At 47.0% G+C, this 21,276-nt stretch overlaps 11 protein-coding genes across 11 annotated transcripts; 5 read left to right on the top strand and 6 right to left on the bottom strand.

The window, feature by feature from the left end:
- Nucleotides 1–7: 7 nt before the first annotated feature.
- Nucleotides 8–7,099, top strand: GL50803_00111886 (uncharacterized protein; the record flags this gene model as incomplete). Its single annotated transcript, XM_001705155.1, has 1 exon — nt 8–7,099. The coding sequence occupies one exon, from the start codon at nt 8–10 to the stop codon at nt 7,097–7,099; it is 7,092 nt and encodes a 2,363-aa protein (XP_001705207.1).
- An 80-nt stretch (nt 7,100–7,179) lies between these two features.
- On the top strand, nt 7,180–8,406 carry GL50803_008357 (uncharacterized protein; the record flags this gene model as incomplete). Its single annotated transcript, XM_038046363.1, has 1 exon — nt 7,180–8,406. The coding sequence occupies one exon, from the start codon at nt 7,180–7,182 to the stop codon at nt 8,404–8,406; it is 1,227 nt and encodes a 408-aa protein (XP_037902104.1).
- A 39-nt stretch (nt 8,407–8,445) lies between these two features.
- GL50803_008358 (uncharacterized protein) lies at nt 8,446–9,840 on the bottom strand (the record flags this gene model as incomplete). Its single annotated transcript, XM_001705152.1, has 1 exon — nt 8,446–9,840. One exon carries the CDS (start codon nt 9,838–9,840, stop codon nt 8,446–8,448), a length of 1,395 nt encoding a protein of 464 aa, XP_001705204.1.
- Nucleotides 9,841–9,941: 101 nt separating this feature from the next.
- GL50803_008359 (uncharacterized protein) lies at nt 9,942–10,538 on the top strand (the record flags this gene model as incomplete). The annotated part of the gene is made up of 1 exon (XM_001705151.1): nt 9,942–10,538. The coding sequence occupies one exon, from the start codon at nt 9,942–9,944 to the stop codon at nt 10,536–10,538; it is 597 nt and encodes a 198-aa protein (XP_001705203.1).
- A 64-nt stretch (nt 10,539–10,602) lies between these two features.
- Nucleotides 10,603–11,922, bottom strand: GL50803_008360 (Acid sphingomyelinase; the record flags this gene model as incomplete). Its single annotated transcript, XM_001705150.1, has 1 exon — nt 10,603–11,922. The coding sequence occupies one exon, from the start codon at nt 11,920–11,922 to the stop codon at nt 10,603–10,605; it is 1,320 nt and encodes a 439-aa protein (XP_001705202.1).
- Nucleotides 11,923–12,197: 275 nt separating this feature from the next.
- GL50803_008361 (SOF1 protein) lies at nt 12,198–13,748 on the bottom strand (the record flags this gene model as incomplete). The annotated part of the gene is made up of 1 exon (XM_001705149.1): nt 12,198–13,748. The coding sequence occupies one exon, from the start codon at nt 13,746–13,748 to the stop codon at nt 12,198–12,200; it is 1,551 nt and encodes a 516-aa protein (XP_001705201.1).
- A 134-nt stretch (nt 13,749–13,882) lies between these two features.
- GL50803_0014689 (uncharacterized protein) lies at nt 13,883–16,510 on the top strand (the record flags this gene model as incomplete). Its single annotated transcript, XM_001705146.1, has 1 exon — nt 13,883–16,510. One exon carries the CDS (start codon nt 13,883–13,885, stop codon nt 16,508–16,510), a length of 2,628 nt encoding a protein of 875 aa, XP_001705198.1.
- A 51-nt stretch (nt 16,511–16,561) lies between these two features.
- GL50803_008364 (Thymidine kinase) lies at nt 16,562–17,740 on the bottom strand (the record flags this gene model as incomplete). The annotated part of the gene is made up of 1 exon (XM_001705145.1): nt 16,562–17,740. One exon carries the CDS (start codon nt 17,738–17,740, stop codon nt 16,562–16,564), a length of 1,179 nt encoding a protein of 392 aa, XP_001705197.1.
- A 30-nt stretch (nt 17,741–17,770) lies between these two features.
- Nucleotides 17,771–18,631, bottom strand: GL50803_0014690 (uncharacterized protein; the record flags this gene model as incomplete). The annotated part of the gene is made up of 1 exon (XM_001705143.1): nt 17,771–18,631. The coding sequence occupies one exon, from the start codon at nt 18,629–18,631 to the stop codon at nt 17,771–17,773; it is 861 nt and encodes a 286-aa protein (XP_001705195.1).
- Nucleotides 18,632–18,698: 67 nt separating this feature from the next.
- Nucleotides 18,699–18,992, bottom strand: GL50803_008367 (V-type H-transporting ATPase subunit F; the record flags this gene model as incomplete). Its single annotated transcript, XM_001705142.2, has 1 exon — nt 18,699–18,992. One exon carries the CDS (start codon nt 18,990–18,992, stop codon nt 18,699–18,701), a length of 294 nt encoding a protein of 97 aa, XP_001705194.2.
- Nucleotides 18,993–19,119: 127 nt separating this feature from the next.
- Nucleotides 19,120–21,210, top strand: GL50803_0095406 (uncharacterized protein; the record flags this gene model as incomplete). The annotated part of the gene is made up of 1 exon (XM_001705141.1): nt 19,120–21,210. One exon carries the CDS (start codon nt 19,120–19,122, stop codon nt 21,208–21,210), a length of 2,091 nt encoding a protein of 696 aa, XP_001705193.1.
- Nucleotides 21,211–21,276: the final 66 nt, after the last annotated feature.

Here is a 21,276-nt window from a genome sequence, read left to right as displayed (position 1 = left end):
AATAAGAATGGATCTTTTTGCAGATGGGGCAAACCTGCACAGGAGCTTCCACTGTGAAAAGGTCTTCTCCAAACCCAGAAAGGATGGAGTGCGCACCCAGAGCCAACCGTTCGCGATTAAGCAGTTTCCCCGGAGCTTCGAAGCTCTCAAGGAATGGGCCAACTCATCAACAACCCTCAAAATTGTCCGACCTGACCCGTCCAAGCCCAACAGCTCGCTTCCAGAGCCCCCGCGGTTATCGTATTCGATGGCAGGCAAGCCCCCCACCATCCTAAGCGGTAGGTCTCTCCTGAAATTTGAGCTTTTAGCTACTCAGGATCCAGCCAATCCTTCTGAACAATACGATAACAGTGCAGGCCAGCAGCTCACACGTATGCAACGGTATACCGATTCTTTGGAGCAGCGACGGCGAGCGCTGATTGACAGCTTTCTTCAGTATATTGACAAAATCTTCTCGTCCCTATATGTCGATTTCGATCGTGCGCGAATGACTTTTCAGGATTACTTGTCAGGCGTTGACGCACGGTTTTTGCGACTTGTGAAAGAGCCAGGAGTACGGCCTTATGCAATGAATTCGTCGCTGCAGACAATAGAGGCCGAGGTCATCATGGTATTTACAAAGCTTCGCTCAAGCTTCGATGGCCTAGCATCTATGCTTCGAGAGGTCGTTACAGATGCTGTTAAGACGCTCTCGGTGGGCCTTGGTAATGCATGCTGCACAGAGGGAGAAATCCTTGCATACATTGGAGATATCGTCCACCAGGTTGAGGAACGAATCACTCGGATCTGTACTTCAATGCTGATGTTCATTACATCCAGTCATAACAGAGCGCTGTTGTGTATGGAGGATGGTAGAGGATTGTGCCGTAGAATAATACATCAACGGAAAATGGAACTTGTTCACGACTTTGTGGAACAGTATATACTCTTCATTCACCATGAGCACGAGTTTTCTCCGGTGATGGTTTCAGCCATCCAAGACGTTAATACGGCACTGCAACAGTTTTCATCAACGCTTTTTAATTTCATTACTGACTTATCTATTAGAACAGAGCATCCTAGGGATATGGCTGTACGCTTGGTCAAGACAGTCTTCTTGCCGCGAAAACAGGATGTGCAGTACCGGCTAGAGGAACTCAAGCTTACAGTCGACGATGTCTATACGTCACTTGCCGAAAGCACAAAGGATGTACTCGAATCATTGCAGCAGCTTGATATCCTGAGTGATGACCTTAGGGCTCTCATAACGGAAACCCTCTCTCACTGGAAGAAAAGGTGGGACCTTCGCTTATCTCTTATCGAGGAAACCCTGATTAGAACAGTACACGCTAACTCGTTTTTTATCGCGTGTATTATATCTCTCTGTGCAGCGGCCGACACGGCAGTCAAACACACAACTCTGTTAGAGGACAACTGGTGCAGGCTCTGTGATGACGCACTGAAAGCTATCGAGGAGCGGTTTACTCGTGATTGGAGTAGATCCACCAAATGCTTGGAATACATCAGCACGCGTGTGAAGAACGTGTGGGATATCTCCGAAGCCCAAAAGATCAAGCAAATTTCCAAGAAGCTACTTGATGCGCTGGAACACGCCATCGTTCAACGCGAAGAGGCAGTTGTTAACATGACCAATCAATCGCCTACTGGGAATAAAGTTTTACACACGCTACTGGATATATTTAGTCTAGAACTGAAGGAGTCTGCATTTCTAACCTTATTTGGCACAATAGCGGACAGGGATGAGACCTTACTGTCTGCTGTTACTTTGTTCAATGATACACTAGTGAAGAATCCTGTTCAGGATGTCACTGTTGATGATTTGGTAGATTGCGCTGCAGTTGTTTTACGAGATGTTCCCTTTCCAACGGGCTCCCTGGCCGAGCCCTGGTCTTGCGCAGAGTATCAAATAACAGAACTGACTGATCTCATCAGCGAACGCAGTGCAGACATTGGTGTTATCAATCGATTGGCAACAGCTAGTGATCTACAAAATCACGAGCACATACAGGACGATTCCAAAACGGTTCCCAACAAAATTGAGCAGCATCCACCTTCCAATGTCAGGCCAGATAGTAAAGCAAATAATCGAGCATCCACACCAAATCAGGACAAGAAGCGGGCATCCTCTAAGGGCCGCCCACTGTCAAGTGACCAGGCCGCTGAGTCAGATTCTAGTTCAGCTCACCATTTACTTTTAGAGCCACCTGACTTTGATAAAGATGTGGATATGAAGGCGTATATTAGCGCATACGGATTTAGCTACTTTCAAGATGCAGCTACCCCAGCTCAAGTCCTGGCAGAGTTTACGCAGCTCTTATCACCAGAGCCTGGCAATAAGGAGAAAGATAAAGGGAAGCAAGCCGCACAAGTCCCTGAACAAAAGCCTCTTATTTTTAGTCTTATTGCTCCTAGATATCAGCAGGTTCTCTTCTCCAAGGAGGTCCCCTATGATAAGACGTGTGTGTGCGTCTTCATAAACTTACCTGCCGACCTCCGATTGATTTTGTACCACTCCCTTCTTCGTCTACTCTACAAGGACGGAGAACGAATTGCATACAATAGGGCCGTTTCCGATTTCAAAGACTCGATTCTTTCTTACAGAAGCGCCTACCTCCAGAAGCTCAACTCTGTAGCAACAGAGGCGTATGCTTCTGCACTGGCAGAATGGGAAAAGGAGACAGCTAAAAAGGCCAAGGCTGCACCAAAATCAAAGACCAGTACATCAAGGCCAGAATCAAGGCCGGATGGAAATGATGAAGATGAAAGGCCTGTCGAGCCCGTGTTGGCTACACAACTTCCAGACTATGTAGAAGCGGTCATTGCAGGAATCAAGGTTCCAGACGAACGCCCCCTTGATGAACTCGACGTATATCTAAAGCTCGTCTACACAGTCCTAGACTTCGAGCACCTAAAAATTGTCCCCCTTACGGTTGGCCAAGATATGCCTGTTTCAACAAATCCACTTCTTTCTCCCCCAGCAGCCGCACCTCCTTCCTCCACAAAAGATGCCAAAAAGGCCGTCTCTCAACCCCCGCCAAAGTCTTCATTGTTGAAAGCCTTTACTAAATCTCCAACATTGCTAAACTTTGAAAAAATAGTTTCACAACCTAAGTACTCTGTCAGTGTGGACGACTTGATGTTTAGTGATTGCGTCTACGACAGAGCTAGAGATACTCTCACAAAGCTGAAGCAGACCGTGGTAGCATTGAGCTGTCAAGGAAAGAGACTGACTGCTTCTGCCAACAGTGAGAAGCGTCTCTCTAGTAAGAACACTGTGGGCAATCGACAATCTCCCAACATGGGTTCTCAGATAATAGAAAATTCTCTTGCAGCACGCAATAAGGATAGGATTGACGAGCTTCTAACCCTTGCAAGGCCATGTAGCTCTGCTGAAGAGTCGCAGAATGACTTGGCATGTTCGATTGGATATCGGTCCATTATATCTCCAGGGAGCTCCAAGTCACAAAGAATGGTGGGTCCTCCCAATATTTTAGGCTCCACCTCTGCAGCTCACAGCTTAGAAAGTCAGCAAGCAGATGCAATGGCAAATGCAACCTCTGATATCATCATGGACTGCCGTTCCTATACGTCTTCTGATAGTCTAGCAATAAAGCTTGTCCTTGGAAACATATCAACTCACGTTATTGCACTTATAATGTCTCGTCTTGCAGAAACGTACTCCAGTATCCTTTCCCGTAGTATGGGCAACATCCGCAGAATACTCACCATCTCTGACGACTTGCGCACGTCGTTAGTACCCTACACTGTGAAGCTTTTACATTCAGAAGTCGCACAGATAGAATCGCGATGCAGCAAGTATGTTGGGGTAGAGTACAGAACTTTGAACCGAGCAATGTCTACGATACTGTCTTTGCGGAAGCGTATTCTGGATGCCACCGTCACCCCAGAGGTACCTGTAGGTGCTGCAGCGCCTTCGGGGTCTCGGTCTGCCAGTGGATCTGGAGCTCGAGCCCCATCGAGAGGAAAGCAAACAGTATCCTCCACAGGAGAGGCGCGTCTGTTCCAGGAGTCTCTCGCCCTTTTATCAGCCAAGCGGTTGGACCGCTTTGTTGAATTAACGTTTGATTCATCCAGAGGAATAGTAACGTCATTGCGTCTAAGAAAACAGCTTTCTGCATCCCACCCACTCTTTAAGCACACAGAAAGCGCATACAAAACAAAGTTTGATGCAGTCGTTAATGAAAACATACTCCTTTTCCCAGAACAAGCTGATCGTACCATCATATATGCCTGTGACGCGTTTATTGCTGAATGCAAAGTTCTCCTTAAAAAGAACTTCTCAACACTCATTCACAATGACATAAACTCTGCCGAGCGCATTACGCAATCATTTACAAAGCAAGCAATAGGATGGTCTGGGCTTGATAGTGCAGGCCCCTTTGACTTTGCCGTGGCAGACTTAGCGGTAAGTTTGCTACGGAACAATTACGGAGAAGTTCAGCCTTTAGTTGATACTGCTGCTAGCACCGTTAAGATCCATCCTGCTATAGCAGCCTCACAGTCGCTCCTTGCAACGATAGGCATGCTTCGAGAAGAGGCTTACAGTCGTCTTCACACTGATCTCTTATTTTTCAAATACCTTATGCAAAACGTTTCTCAGGCTGTCAAGCTGGCTAATTCGGAATACTCTGCCAAGGTGTCAACAGTAGAAGCGATGAAGAAGAAGTGTATCTCCATTAAAACAATGGCCCTAAATAGATTGTTCTTATTCAAGGAACGGATGAGTGCGATACGAGAGATATTCATGCAGACAGCCAAGTGCCCAAACAAGACATCGCTAAATTCTGTGTTCTCTAATACTCTTTCTGCAATAGAAGCTAGCTTCGAGCTTGAACAAATAGCCTATTACTTGTCTTATACGGTTGTTTTGCAATTCGTATTCTACCCATTTGAACTCTCACTTATTAACAGGCATCACACGTTTCTTACTTCCTATGACTTGTTTAAGCAAAGGTCGAAGGCATTTAACTCTTTTGCAGGGGCACTTATTGGTGCGATCGTAGCTGTTCTGAACATTCTGTGCTCGGCCACAGTTTTGCAGACACCGTTTACCTATCAGGAAGAAGTGCGAGAGCGATTTTGCTCTCCACCTGGCTATCGCATTTCACCCACCAGAGGCTCTTCTCCAAAACGACTAGTAACACAACAACCCAATCTAGTGTCCAGAACTATCGACCTACATGCTGCAGACATTTCAGAGCTCCCCAGCACCATTTTCTCTAAGGTCCAACAGTTTTTCTCTCGAGCGACTAACTACAAACCTGGGATGAAAGCATTCTACAATACCTCTATCGAATGTGACATCTGCACTCAGCTGCAGGCAGAACTGGAGCAGATGTTTTCCACGTACACCCTCTTTCAGCCCATCTATGTGCCTCGTGATGACGAGCTGGCTACTGTGCAACTACCAGTAATAGAGCCGCGCGAATTGGATGGAATGGAGATTGTCTCGACAGCAGAGTCCTCAAAAAAGGATCTACGGCCTGCCACACCTGTGGAGGAATGCGTTGCCTCGCCAACGCAGCAGATGGTTCTGCCTGCCATGAAGATTAAGCGCCTCAAAGACTCCTCCTTTCAAGATGAGCTTTCGTTGCTACAGCACTATTACCGCGAAGCCTATGACAGCATAAACCAGCTAGTTACTGAAGCGCGCACTCAGCTTCATGACTTGATGGTCCAACGCGACAAGCTTTTTGATACATTAATCAAACAATTTAGTGCGTGCTCCTTTGAGATCACATATCGGTCCATTGAGAGAGCGTGGAAAGTGTACAAGGAAGGATATAAAAACAATTGTGACGCTTTTTCCCAGAGGTTTGCTAAGATTTATGATAGTTTCAGGCCGGCTCTGATTAAGTTTCCTGAAAAAGCCTTAGGCATGCAGCAGGAAATCAAAACGTCATTATCAGAGTATACTAGCACCAGCCAGGGCCTTCTGAACTCTCTTAATAAGGATCTACTCACACTTCTCTCTATATCTAATTGCCTTCTTGTGACTGTTCCAGCCACTCTGCTATCTCTATATCCATCGTGGGCCGGCGACAACCGAGTATCATATTGTGCATCCTTGCAAATCTCAGAGTTGTTATCTTTCTTATCACCTGTTGGAAGCACAATAGATGGGTCTGCCAGGGCACAGGCAGCTGGCAAAAAGCGACCAACTAGCGGAGCATCATCTGCGGCGAGTGTCGCTAATACCACTGTACCATCCTCTTCTATGGCGGTGAAGTTGTTGGGTGATGAACAGTCAACCAAGATACTGATAGATTCGTGCGTCTCTTCAGAGTCAGAAATAAAGTCCTGTTCGGCCACATTTGTACAAGTGATGCAGCACATTGAAGCATCAATTAACTCCGGAAAGGCCGTGTTTGAGACAGAGCCTACTGCAGCTTTTTCCACTGCACACCAGAACCAACCTCCTAGTGGAAAAGTAAAGGAGGCAGCACAAACCGGCTGTCTCCAGAGCGCCATTTTGCCGTCGAGCGGCCTTGATTTTATTACTGCAGAAGCTACTCAGCTCGAAATTTTCTTCAATACCTTTTCTGGGAAGAGTATTCTTTTGGAGGAGCCTCAGATCCTTTCTACTCTCACATGTCGAAATCTAGACGATGTTCTACAGCACTTGTTGAAGTACAAAGCAGGCTTGTCTGGAGACCAGACTCAGCAAGCCTCTCCATTGAGGGATAAGGACAAGAAGAAGCAGCCAGCAGACCCTAAAAAGCCTTCCGGCGCTACTACTGAGGTTGACGGAGCTGTGTCTCCTCCTGTGATTTATTATAAATTAGGCCACGTAACACTTCCATTGATAGATTCGATGGGTAATGGCGTCAAGGATGGTGTCCTTACACATTTGCCAGAGCAGGTACAACTACTCATTGGATGCTCTTACGACGCTGTAAAGATGCTGCTCAAATCTCTTAAAAACTCTAGGCGGCTGAACTCTTTAGCTTCAGGGTATTTGGCTGAATCGGCAAAGATGGAACAGGAGGCGAACGAGGATATTGAGCATATGAAGGCAGAGTTCACGCAAGCGTTTAATCTCCTCAATAATCCGAAGCTGGCAAATTTTGCAATCTAGATGTCAATAGAGCAATAGAACTGTTACTAATAAATTCTGATTTAAAAATTGTTAGGTGCAGCGTTGTCGGTTACTGTAAAATGTCTCTGTATGGAGGCTCGCCTGCCTCTATACCATATAGGGAGGTACTTGAAGTTGGTAACCGTCTGGAAAAGGCCTGGAAAGAAAGGAAGGCAGAAACGTTTTTGACAAAGATAGAGCATCGTCCGGTGAGACGGCCTATTTCTAACGGATCTGCATCTGATAGACCATCTCTTATGTGTGCCTCACCACAAGCGACTGAGGCTCAACTACCAATTAGCTGTTCGAGGAAATCCATTTCATCTGCCCGAAGTGTCCTTGAGTCTCCTCTATACTTCCGTCAATATACCCTCGCAGATCCTCCGTTGCAACGTGATTCCATGGTTGTCATTGGATGCACCAATGGCTTACAGAACAGTAGTGTCTCTAGTCCTCTTGTGCCTTTGCACGCACTTACTCCGCCAACAAACTCTACAGTTGAGTGGAAAGGATCTCCTTGTGAGAGCCTTGTTGTCAGTACCCCGCTGCGTCAAAGCGTATGCGTGAATAACACCAGTCACCAGGTTACAAAGCCTGCCAGTGTGCCCCGCCCCCCACGAGTGTACTCTATCTCCACAAGACACTCTCTCCCACATAACCCTTCTACACGCGCTGGATGCAGTCCTCTCGATCCTGCACAGCCAATGGACACAACTGTCTCAGAGTCTAAGCAAATACCGGGAAGAAAGGGTCAAGTACCGGGGCCAGCTACTTATGAAGAAGCGTCACTGGCAAAATGTGACCCTAAATCTCCTATTACTATGTGCACAACCAAGGCAACTGGGATAGGGCACTGCTCCAGAGTTAGTCAACATGTGCCGCTAACGGCGAAGAGTCCCTTGGCACGGCCACAGGCATTGCTTCCGTTTAATCCCAGACGAACCGCAAAGCAATTCAGACAGGAGATAATGGCGCTAGGCCCGCCACCGGAAGTCAAGCCAATGGTAATGACTGCGTCTTGCACACGAAACAGACCCAGAGTTACGCAGTATGATTTGGCTACAAAGGGAGCTTCCAATCTATTAAGATTTGATCGATTAGAGTTTCGAGTACATCGCCCACCTTCAACTGGTGCAGGTTTCGTCACTGGCGCCTATCACAGCAATGGAGTGCCTCAGAAGCCACTGAGACCACACTCCATTAAAAGGACTGACATTACAGGCAGAAATGTGGTTATCACGGAATTTGATGCCGATTCTCAGAATGATGCAGACGTACTCTTTAGTAATTTACTTGATGTACGGTGAGCTTATCCATCCTATATATGGATGGGGACAAACAGAGTTCTAGTTGAACTTCTTGGGCTCTGTGTCCACAAACGTAAGCACAAAACATCGGAGGTTGTCCCCGTCTTGGAGGGTGGTGGGAATAGGAGCAGGAACTCGCGCTGCCGTACCTTTGATAACAGAATATGTGTTTTCCTTTATGGGTGGTCTGTGTATTCGTTCCATGCGAGATTGTACGCAGTAGTTTTCATCAGAGTAATCGGAGTGAGCACTACCGGACACACTTGCATCCACCACTCGGTAGTCTGTGTCGATCTCGTCTTCGCTAACATTCTCCACCATGTCATACATTCCTGAGTGCATTACAGGGTGCTCTACTGGAGTATTCACGTCATGAATTGCACGCGTACTTTCCTCAACCCTGTGACTGGCATAGCTCGCCGGTATCTCGATGGAGTTCGATTTGGTAGGTGTTACTCGTACAGCAGTTGCTCTATTGAATGTCATATTAACGTTATTATTGCCCTGGGCGTACCTATTAGTTTCCATCGGAGATGTATTTGCCATGAAGGGTGTCGATGCATCCCGAACAGCACCCCTCGGAGGCATATCAATCTTGATAGTACTCCATGACCCATCGGTGTAGTCCTTTTTCTTTCTACGCTCGTCAACGGCGCTCTTAACTTCGAATATGCGGACATCGTCAATAGCTAGGCTGGGGTGTTTAATTGTGGATGTAACGGTGTAAAGGTAGTCGTTATCGGAATCGTTACTGGCAGGCACTTTAGATTCATGTGGAAACGGTTTACCACAGCTTCTGCTGCTACAACCAGCAGATGACAACACGCGCTTGCAATCTGATATGCTACTCTCAAGAAATGAAGATTCTTCTTCGTTTGTATGTGAACCGTGCAGAGTGGACTTCTCCATGCATTTGGAAGTAAGTATTGGGGTTTTTCTGGTCAAGGTGGAAACTAAGTCTACTTCGGGTATTTCATCCCTTGAAGATTCTTTGTGACTAGGCCGAGGAATCCGCGTCACCTCAAAGTCCTTATTTGATATAACGTTGTGGATTGGCACTAGACGCTTTGGGGACGGCTCTGCGCGTCGGATCTGCTGAATAGGAACTTGGTGCGTCGACACCCTCACAGTTTCATCTGTTGCCGTACTAAATACCTTTACAGGTCCTGTTTTGTGTATCGTTGTAGACAGAATTTTGCACTGCACTTCAGCCCCTTGAATCTCGCTATGCAGTTCTCGTTCTCGTCTAGACGCATAGGAATCCGATTTAGCTGCTTGTAATACTGTTACAGGCCTCGCAACACAGCACCTCTGCTCAGGCTCTGGACCAGTGTCTGCTGAAATACGTGTAGAAGAGATAATATCCGAGGCCGGACATTCCTCAGTGCCAGCTTCATGAGTTTCCAGAAATATCCGATCAAAAATGTACTTCATCCTTGAGACAAAGGTGCGACCGGAAACCGCCGGAGTCTACAGTTGAATTGCATAGGAATTACACGGAATGGACAAATGCAATTAAAACGTAAATAGACTGCATGAGACATTGGGACGGGGAGGAGCTTGAATTTCGCGAGTTCTTTGAGGCTGAAACAGTGGAGGTTGGTGCGAGCGTTGCAACTGCCATGGCCCAGCTTCTCAGAGATTCTTCGATTCAGCACAGGTTAAAGGAGTTCGCGATTATGATCATCCGACGGTCTCAGGCTCCAGCAGAGGTGGTTGTCTACGCATGTGGCCTAGTTAACCGAATCAACTATCAAGTCCGAGGATCCCTCAATTCCCGCAATATTAGGCGATATTTATTCAGTGCTATTATGATATCATACGACCTTGTTTGTCGAGAATCCCCAACCCTGGAGTCGTGGGTCATCATATCGAAGAATAAGTTCAATCTCCAACAAGTTATTCTTTTACAGCAGGCTTTTCTTTCAATTATTTCCTGGAATCTCTTGATAGAGCGGGCAACCTTTGCCTTCGCAGTAGAACATCTTATGAACAGTCTTGCAAAAGTGCGGAACCCAACGACGGACTCAGTAGCCCGTGTCGCCGGAACCATCATGAATTCTAGATTCGCTTCTGCATGTCAATCTGCTAACATATCTGACTGTTCTTCAGAGACTGAAGACAGCAAGTAACCGGAAAGAGCTAGCCTGCGCACTCTACAGGCTTTATTCCCTTTTAAGAGCAGAGATTTACTGATCACTGCAACTTGGCTAAACATGACTTGTATGACTCTATCGTAATGGCTCTAGCCGCACAGATAAAGGAAATCTTCTTGTCGTAACACAGTGAGCTCATATGAGAGTGGAAGACGCTCCAAACATCTGGGTCATTCTGTAGGGCCAGGTACAGAGCGCGCATGGGGGTGTATGTCCCCCATCCCTCAGTTTTCATGGAGGCCACTATAAGTTCCTGATCGTTTAGGTGTTTCGCAATGGAAGAGCCGTACTCGTCACTGAAGCGGTACTCGAGATTATAAGTGGCCGTTGGAACATTATGTCCGGTACGATGCCTTGTGTAGACGTTTTCTGTACGCGTTTTGATGTTGGCCAGCCCTAAGTCTAGGTAGTATTGTACATAGTCCATAACGTTGCCGGTCTTCGGCGAAAGCTCGACCTGTCTATATCCCGGGTTATTGTATCTATTCGGAGAGATGGCAGGCAGCATGAAGAGAGGGATTCCTGAAGCGTTGCTCTGACAGTAAATCAGTTTGAACTCGTCGCGGTGATCCTCTGCAGCGTGAATGTTCGCTACCACGTCATAATATTCGCAGTACAAATGCCTTAGAGCATCAGAGTACCTTTGCTGCATGGTATATGTACCAGTGTACGTGGACATCATCAAGGGGATGTGCTGTATTACTGCCACCCGACACTTAGACTTACGGCAATCCTCCAACTCCGCCTTAACAAAGGCCACTTGCCCAAGAGGATCCTCTTCCTCCCTCTTCTGAAGAGAGTTATACAGCCCCGTGTTGATGACTATAAACTTTAGTCTGCCATCCCTAACAGAGTAGTAGCCACCGTTAAGAAATTGTTTGTACGCCGATGGAGAAACACTCTCAAGGCCGGTAAGCTTACCAAGCTTCTCAATCTGTGAGAGAATTTCTTCGTTGGATGATGAATGATTGATCCCATAGAACTCGGTGTTGCCCAGTACGGGGTAAAGAGGTCCGTTGATTCCGCTGCGAATCTTATCATACAAGGATTTAATCGCCTGGTCATGGTCCTCACGATTTGCATGCTTACCTAGGATGGCGTCGCCGATCATGAAAGAGATGTTAGACGTCTTAGTTGTCTGACGGAGAGCATCCACGAGCACATCCAGCGCTTTGTCAACTGCTCCACATTTGTATTGGCCATACGGATAAGTTATATTAGGTGCTGCACCACCACTGACGCGGCAATTCTCGCTGGGGTTGGAATCTTCCTTATAGAGAGGGTCGTAGTGCGGATCCGCAACGAAGGTCACCGTGTAGGCACTGATGGCCACAGAGAGGAGCAGCACGGCCAAGAACATATGTAAAACTAATATGTAAAAACTACACGCTTTTTACACTATAATTAATTATGTGTTTCAGTTAACACATACCGTGGTTAGTAAAGGCTGTCAGACGTAATTGGCTAAAGTTCAGCCAGGAGCGTTGCAAGCAGAGACCCAATGATTCACTGGGCGTGCTCCTACAGGAAAGGGCTTTGCATGGGCTCAAACCTTAGCCAATTGCTTTCCGGGATGAGAGTGAGTCCTCAGCACCAATCAGCAGACCCGGTTTGACTATAGTATGCCACCCGTGGTCACTTGTCAACGCTGTGAACAACACGGGAAGCCGCAGACGGCACCTCCTCGTGTCTATGCGTACGTCTGTTCTCGTCTTTCCTCCGCTCGGCTTGATTGTGTATGATTGCTCGTCGGCGTGCAACAGTAAGGAGGTGAGGCAAGCGATGACTCTTTAACACCTGCCGGACTGCTGGCACGTTCTGGAACTTGTTGACTAACGTCTCTCGGTAGTCGATGGCGTCTGCTTCTGACCTCGTCAAGGTCTTCAGTGACTCAGATGCTCTAGTCTTCCACACACGGAGGTTTGCATCATCCGACCCAGTAAGTAGGAAGCGCCCATCGCCGCTGAATGCAAGTGCCCAGACACGCATCATGCGAGGGTTATGATAGGTGTCGTATGGCTGTATGTTAAATGCGAAAGGGTGATTCCGCGACTTGCTAACATCGGAGCACATGGTCTCCTGGTTGCTGTACTCAGCCATTTCCAACTTGTCGCGTGTCTCCCCCATGGGAAGCCCAGCCGTCTCCAATGACTGGAAGATGACCTCACCACGGTGGTTCTTCAGAGTCATGTTAGGCCCAACGGTCCGTACATCATACAGCCGTACAGCCTTGTCATAACCACCCGTCGCTAGGACGCTTCCGTCTGGGGAAAAGGCACACGACAGAACTGCACCAGTGTTTCCTGTGAATCTGTCCAGTGCTCTATAATTGTCGTTGCGGCTAAAGTTCCTTATATCAAAGGAGTAGCAGTACCCGTCGTTGGCCCCGATAGCAAGCACGTTAGGGTAGTAGTTGTTGAAAGTGATGCACGACGGCCTGCTCCACAAAGAGAACCGAAAGGCAGGACGGTGCACACGCACGTCAAAGAAGACACAGTATGTCTCCGAAGTCGCTGCGACAAGATGCTGCTCTGCCTGGTTGAACTGCACGGTAGAAAAGCTGGAGTCCATGATGCCCCCATCAGAGTATGTCAGACAAGCAAGCGCCTCTTGGCGTTCGTGGTCAAAGATGTGGACTCCGGTAGGGGTAGCCAGCGCGAGCTTCCGATCCGCTGCATGGTGCGCCAGGCCGGCCGGCGACGCCTCCAGATTAATGGATGAGATGAGCTGAATTTCTCTTCTATGAAGTGGCACCGACTGATCGTTGAGGGCATATATGTCTGGGAGCTTCCAGAAACGCAACAAAGAGTCACGTGCACAGGTGACCATCATGTCAGCAGTACACGCCGGAAAGCAAACTCCGGTAATCCAGCCAGTGTGAGCTGTGAGAGAGCTAAGCTGCGCACCAGAGGAGATGTCATAGATCTTAACAGATCCATCAACGCTGGCCGTGGCAAATGTGGTAATAGAAGAAGGGTGGCGTGCAATATTATAAACTCCGTCAACGTGATCGTTCATGGCTCTGATAAAAGGCTTGGCAAACATTTGCTTCAGCTTGGCTGCAGTGAGAGCCCGAACAAACTCTTTTTCGACTTGGAAGTGATCGTGACCTGTGGTTGCCGTCCTATAGCCTCCGCGCCGCGCACCGTCTTCTCGAGACCGTACAATTGTCCTGACTTGTGTCATGATTTAATTCCACCCTAATTATGCAATTTCAAAGAAAGTTCATTTCCTTCATTTACGGATTTCGTAGACCGGTTCTTATTCTTTGCAAGATAAACCTGGAAGAAACCTGAAAGAGTCTTTGTCAGTTTTTGGTCATGTTGAGCCTCAACTCCATAATTGCCTCCCTTAATTCGACGATCCCGGCTGTTGTATCTCAAACGCTTGATCAGCTACCTGCGTATGCCCTCTCTAACCCTCGAGACTCTGATCACATCCTGGACCACCTGTATGAGCTTTATATCGTTTCAGAGGGGAACCTCATTAACATGATATTATCATGTGTTCGCAAAATCGTGGTACTTTTGGCAGATGATCGACAACTCTTCCTTGAGCTCCTCCCTAAGGCGTTGAAGATCCTGTTTTCTACCACGACACATCCTATGTATGATGTTATCCTCTACTCTGTTCAGTCTATACGCATGCTTATCCCCTTTGCCCCGCAGGAGATCTTCGATAGCATGTGTACCTTTATGAATAGCTACCAGTCTCCTGATGAAGTGCGCTCTTCCCCTAAGCTGTCCATTCTTGCTCTACTGCCTTACTTTTATGTGGGGCCTGATCCCCAGGACAACTTTCTGCAAAACTTTGATACCCCAACAGGAATAACAGATGCCAAGATAACTGAACTGATCAGGAATATTGTCCAGGAGGTGACCTTTGCAGAGGGAATTGCCCCGATTGCGGACGGTGTGCTCTCACTGTGCGAACTTTATGGACCCATCTTTCTATCATCAATGCCTAAATACTTTGAGGATAAGATGGAGGCTATTCAGAAGAAGCTCTTTGACATTCCCTCTAAGACCGATCTGTGTGGAAAGGAGGTTCATGTGCGCATGAAGACCGGGGACTTTCTGCTCAATTACAGCGATGACGAAAGACAAGTATATATTCTCGGCCTCTCCGGTCACATTGACTTTAGCCATATCATTGATTTATTTTTCAAGCAACTTATTGGAGCAGACTTCGTGCTGAATAACTATTTGACGCCTGTGTATACTCAGAACCTCATGAGGCGTCTCCAGGGTTTGCTAAAGGATGATCTTGTCCCCTCCCTCTCTGCACCAGCGGCCAAAATTTCATATGAAAATGCTGACCTGCTCACATCTATACTTCATTCACTGTCTGTGATTGTCGTAGTACAGCCCTGCCACGTCGGGGCCTACTTGTTGCTGATAACCCTTATACTTGAGGCTGCCGACAGACAGCTAGTCACCAAAGAAATAATAATGGAGACAGTTGTCTACTTGGCAATTAGTCTTCAGCACAAGCTGGGAACTAACTTAAGTATAGCCCCTAACAGCAAGGCGGCTAAGGCACATGAGAAACACCACACTAGAGAGCACAACCAAGCGGTTCTAGATGTCATACTTTCCATTACAATAAAGATTATCAATATCTGCAAAGAAATCGAGGGGCAGCAGAACGTCTCCGACCGTCCCAGAGAAGTGGTTAGTCCGACCTTGATCTTGCATATTACTAGAGTTCTGGGGTGCATAGGATCCTTCATGGATGCAGAGTATAGCCTTGCTGCTCTTACTTCAAGCATCCTTAAAAATGTCATGACTCTTATCAACCAGACAGCTATTACGGTTTGCACCGTTCCCCGAGAGGTCATACTGCAAATACTTAACCACCTTAATCTTGAGGTTAAGTTATCTCAACCTGATATTGCAGACACCAGCCCAGTGCACTCCAGTGACCAGCATATTATCATATCCAATTGTAGCTTGATAACGTATATGAGTGGTGCGCCCATTACAAAGCTGACTAAGCTATTACTCGTTGAACTTGTTCACCAGATAGACCAGCTCCTTGCCTACTTTGTGAAGCGACCCCTCGAAGACCCTTCTGAAGACTTTGTTTCCCTGTGCATCGAAGCAATCCTTCCATTTACTGTCACACCCAACTACGCACTAGCAAGATACTTTGCATTTCATGTGCTAGAGAGCTACAAGGAGCACATTTCGCTCAATATATTGCCCCTCGTAAAGTACGGCTTATTTGATCCGTCTTGGCGGGTTCGCCTAGCGACGTGGAACATGCTAGCGCGGCATAACTTCACAGATCTCGTCAGTATGTATAACCCAGCTATCCCTGAGAACCTCCTGCTCGAGAGCAACGACCTCATCATGAACAGAGACTGTCTGTCCTCTATCCCTGTCTCTATTATTCTTTGGTGTTACGACAGCGTCGCAGTTGTCCGAGACTCGTGTATTCAAGCATTCTCTGGATGGTTCGCAAGGGTTTTTGACACAGACGTTGGGATCCTCAATCTAAAGCTCCCTGATCCCTCGTCTCCTGCTGCCAGTAAGCTAGATGCTTATCTTCGACCAGAAGCATACACTGTCGTGCACCTTACAGTTAACAAACTTATTTATATCTGCGATCATCTACTCACTTCTCTTAGATACTACTACCGTGCGGTCGCCATTGAGATCTTATTCTTTGCATATCGTATACTGTCCGAGGTTATAAATTCATTGAGTGATAGACTTGGAAAAGGTCTGAAAGTGCTTGAGCCAAAGATGCAAGAGCTGGACGCGGCCCTGCAACGCGTGATATCTTTTCTAGTTATGACTGCCAAGACAGATAGTCAGAACGTTAAGTATGTCATGATCTTCGCCATGGCAGATTGCTACAAAGATCGGCAGCTGGAGGGTGTAGTTAACATACTCAAGCTAGACCCAGCGGTTTCTCAGGAGGCTATACGGGTGTTTAGGTAAGTTACTCTGCAAGCCGAGCTTCTGAAATTTCAAGGTGATGAGGCCCATGCATCACAGGTCTTCGTTGATCCCTAGCACCAGCTTTTCGAGTGGAAGTCCTGCAAGGCATGTTCTAAAGAACCGTGGCACTTCAGTGGAAACCCCGGACGCTCCTAGCTTTTCGTGGCCTTCACCTGTGTTTCTAGTGAGCGAACCAAAAGATACAATATCTGCGTGGCTTAGGAAGCTGCCTAAAACCTGATAGGGTGCCTTTGCAGACGTTGCTGCGATGACGACTTTACCCTGGAAGACGCAGTCATCGAGAACCACATCAGCATGATCGTAGGAGTCTGCGTGGTAGACAAGGACGATAGAGTGCGGGTCCATGGCATGCTTAACCTCGTTATTGATAGTGCAATCGTCCTCCGACTCTGACTGAACGAGTGAATCGACGTATCTAAGAGTAAATCCAAAGGTACTTGCCGCTTCGTTCAGTTCCTGAGATTCCTCCCGGGCTATCACCAGGATATTCTGGCCTGCACTTGAGGCGGACGCGTAGACACATTGCAGCTCTGCATCAAGAGGGCTTGTAACTGCTGGAACAAGAAGCAATTTGCTCCCTGTAAGAGCTGATCTCTCCAGAATTGCTGCTGCATCACTTACGAAGCTTTTGATTTCGCTGTCAGTTAGTTGCCTGGCCTTCTTGATCGACCGCTGATGTGCTATACTTTTCCAGCAGGTGCGACAGGTAGGAGCATACAGTTCGGCCCCACCGATAACAATCTCTTCTGTCTGAGCAGAGAATCGTGCAGAGAACGGCGCAGGGGCATGGCATATTGCACATATGGCCGATCGGAGATAAATAGCAGATGCTAGGGGGAATAACCGCGGTATCAGCTCAAAGGGCTCGCGCTTAAAGTTCCCCGAAAGGGCCGAAACGTACACATAAAGCCCCTTCGAGAGTGCATCCTGAACACCTGAGACGATATCAGCAAAAAATTGGCCTTCATCTACTATAAGGGCATCGTAGTCGCCAAACTCTGTTGCAAGTTCGCCAAGAAGTACCGCTCTCTTCGCAGCTATCCTCGTGTTGTCGTGAGTAGTCAAGGAGTTGTCATCATAGCGAGTGTCAAAGGTGTGCTTAACAACTAAGACGCGCTTATGGGCAGCTACAAGCCGGGCATGGATGCCGACGAGCTCTGTGGACTTGCCAGCGAACATGGGTCCCAGTATGAGCGTAAGGGAGTTCATCCAATTTTTTTTCGCGGAAAATGCTGGGTTTTAAAGAATGCGACCGCGAGCCGTAAACGCTTCGCTTTTGTCAGGTGCTGGTATTGTCTGTTCTTGCCTTATAGAATTCATAGCATTACTAATGTCTTGCTGGCCTTGCGGACGCAATTCAACATCCTTAGATTCAGCCTGTTGTGCAGCGCCTGTATAGATGTCATAAATACTAGTGACATCTTCAGCCCCCTGAAGCCAAGATCGTGGAACTATTAGTCCTGCTATTACGGCCATCAGGTTATAGAAAATGCCATACCATGGCGGATACATCATAAGTTGTGCAAAGACATATGTGATGAGAATGTAGGCCCACGAGGGTATTTGGCAAAAGCAGAAAGGGAGAGTCCGTTGTCTGAGCGCTCGGATGCTACAAATCATCGTAAAGAGAAGCAGCGATGTCGGCCCGAGATCGGAAGTACTGAACCACTGGGCCTTGAAGTAGCTCCACTTGTTGATACCAGGTGTGTAGTACAAAACCGCGGCTATTGCAGATATTGTAAGAGATACAAATGCCATGCAGAACACTAACAATCCGAAGAACCGCAGTGATCCTATCTTCTTCTCTAGAATGAACGCGGGCGGAACAAACGACATAAGAATAAACAGTGTTTGCCACAGGGTTGCAGGAACCAGGTGCGGCGTCACGATTCTCCACACGTGACCTTGAAGAAAGATAGCACCGGGCATAAGCGCCGTGTAGTCCATGAGGAAGCACTGGAACTGAATGTACATGCTCATGCATGTGATAAAGAACGCAATGCTACATAGGAGCACAACAGCAGGGATTGCTATTGTCAGAGGAGGCGCTGTCTTCCAGAAAAGCCCGCAGCACAGTGAGCAGGAGCCCTGCGCAACCATCGTCTAAGAATAAAATTAGGCATGCTATGTCTGCGAAGGCTACAAAGTGGTTTACTTCACATAATACTTAGCTTGCGAACAAACCTGAATCTTTAGTAGGAAACGGCATTACCACTTTTCCTTGAAGATCGTATTCAGCAATAGTATCCTTTATTGTCTCCATGACACCGTTGGACACCATAATTATGCTGATATCTGGACTGTTCCTTAGCTCCTCAAACGCTGCTTCGACATCTGCTTTGGACACATTCTGGTCTACAACGTGAAAATTCTTCTGATTACCGCTACTAATGCAACCTGCACCAGCAAGAAGGAAGCCCGTGATGGTGGCCTCGTCAGCTAGTATCCCGATATTTGCCATAAAAGGATGCCGGTGCTTATGATAAACGTTAATTTGCCATATAAATATAGAAAGTGGACGCAAAGACTTAACAGATGAAATTAAGAAATGGAAGTCTGAAATAGTCCGAGGCCGAGGAGCTTGCGCCATGCTTCGAAACTTCCCGCTCTACGTTTCGCAATACCGCCTTCGGGGCCTAGCGGCAGAAATATCCTCTCTCAATACGTATCGGCGGGCGCTTCAGTCGATTAGCGCAACTCTTAAAGAGCAGGCCGGCGAGCTTCAAAGCTCTCTTGACACCTACAATTGCAAACTTGAGGAGCTTCTTGAAGAGTCTCTTGATCAGGTAGAAAGCTTTTCTACTGTCGGTGAGCCAGAGCTAAAGCGTGCACAAAGCTCCACTCAGCTTCTTAGCGCGCTATGCTTTGGAACCATGCTTCGTATAGAGGAGCAAAAGATATCTGAAGCAGATGACCAATCTACTGCTTTCAACTCTGCTTTACAATTAATCGAGGCGTTTGCCACAGACAAAGAGCAGAAGTACTTCGTTCAGCCCATCTCAAAGAAGAGTAATAAGTTCGAAGAGCTGCGTACTAACTACTTTTCAAACGAAGTTCTTATTTGCGATGTCGAACAGAAGCCGCGCATCCTGTGTGGGCAGCTTTCAGAACAGTTTCTTAATGACCCTGGAATAGGACTTTTATTTCCAGAAGACGTCCTAGCTCTATGTGATTATGCAAGTAATAGCATTGATAACGGTAGCATGGTATCAAATAGTGAGCTAAAGGGCTCCAATCAACAGGATAGCAATGACAACCATGGTAACGTATCACTCACTAACTCAGAGGAGCACAAACATGATGACTTAGTGGAACTGTTACACCGGTTGAACAGAGATGTTATAAACATGTTAAAGCTCTTCAACGCGGAGAACACTGATGCACCCAATAGCACCAACCACGATAATATACCACACAGTATTAAGAATGAGTCATCGCTGAACAGCAGTGCAGTGGAAAATAGTAGAATAGAAGATCGGCCAGGTAATGGACAAAGAGACCAATCCACACTAGATGATAGATCAAAAAGGCTTTTCTCGCTTTTTCGTAACGTTAACCTATCGGCTCTAAGGTCTCTCAGTGAGTACTTGAATGATGTCCATGATAAAATCACACATATCTGGGCACAGAATGGTACAGACTCAAAGCTTATGGATAAGTCCGCAGAGAATAGCGACGACATTGATGATAAGAGCCCAGACGATTTCCTAGACGGAATTATCTCTAGTTTAGTCTCTACAGATGACGTCGGTGAGCTGTTTGGACGCATGTTAAACACTGCACGCATATCTAATGATCCCTCTGACCTCGTCAAGGAAACTCCTGCAATCAAAGAGATTATAGACATAGTACAGAAAATAAAGACGATGATACGGCAAAAAGAGAAGCTTGACGGGCTGATATCTACCATTACCACGTCAACCTCCACCATTTCATCTACATCAGAAAGCAGCTTTACAGGTACGGAATCGAGAGAGTATTTAGAAATATTTAATAGCGCAGCAGGAGATTTTCAGTCGATGATACTCTATCTAGGATCAGCAAGAGATATAATTCACGACGCAATAGATGCCTTGGAGAAGAGCCTAACTAAAAGATTTGCAGGTTTCATAACTAAGATGGCACATGATGAACACGGTGAGCACGCCGGCGATGTATCTGACTCCCCTTTTGCGGTGAGGGGACAAGATAATGTGGAGTCCTTCAGCGACACAGTGACCGCTCTTCGTAACATCCTAAAGACCATCCCAGCAAAGGTTGAGCGCTGGGAGTCCCAAGTGAAGGCAAAAGTTGACGCATATGCCAAGGAGCAAGCACAGCTAACCAACAGTACCACCATAGCCAAGTACTCTGGGATGCTTCTAGAGCACAAGCAAACCATCGAGCAAATGCTAGATACGGCACATCACGAGATTGACGAGATATTAGAGGTGGGACTTGAGTACAGTAACCAGGCCTGTTCGTTGTACTTAGAGCAACTTAAGCTTACGGCCACAATAAGAGCTCTTCCTTGTAGCGATACTAGCAAGCACATTCTTAGCAGCCTCATGGTTCACAAAAGGTGCAAAAAGTGTAAGACGCTTGATTGGACAATGTGTCGGATCGAGGACGGATTCCTATGTTGCACCAGTTGCGCACAGAGCGAAACAGGTAAATGGGTTAGGGTGGTAGTGAGCTAAGCTAGCTTCTTTCACTGCTACCTAAGCAGGTAACGCCTCTTGTGCAAAATACAATTGGTGTACTGA

The sequence above is a fragment of the Giardia intestinalis genome, chromosome 4, assembly GCF_000002435.2.
Source record: "Giardia intestinalis strain WB C6 chromosome 4, whole genome shotgun sequence".
Lineage (NCBI taxonomy): Eukaryota > Fornicata > Diplomonadida > Hexamitidae > Giardia > Giardia duodenalis.
This window is presented reverse-complemented; position numbering and strand designations above follow the sequence as displayed.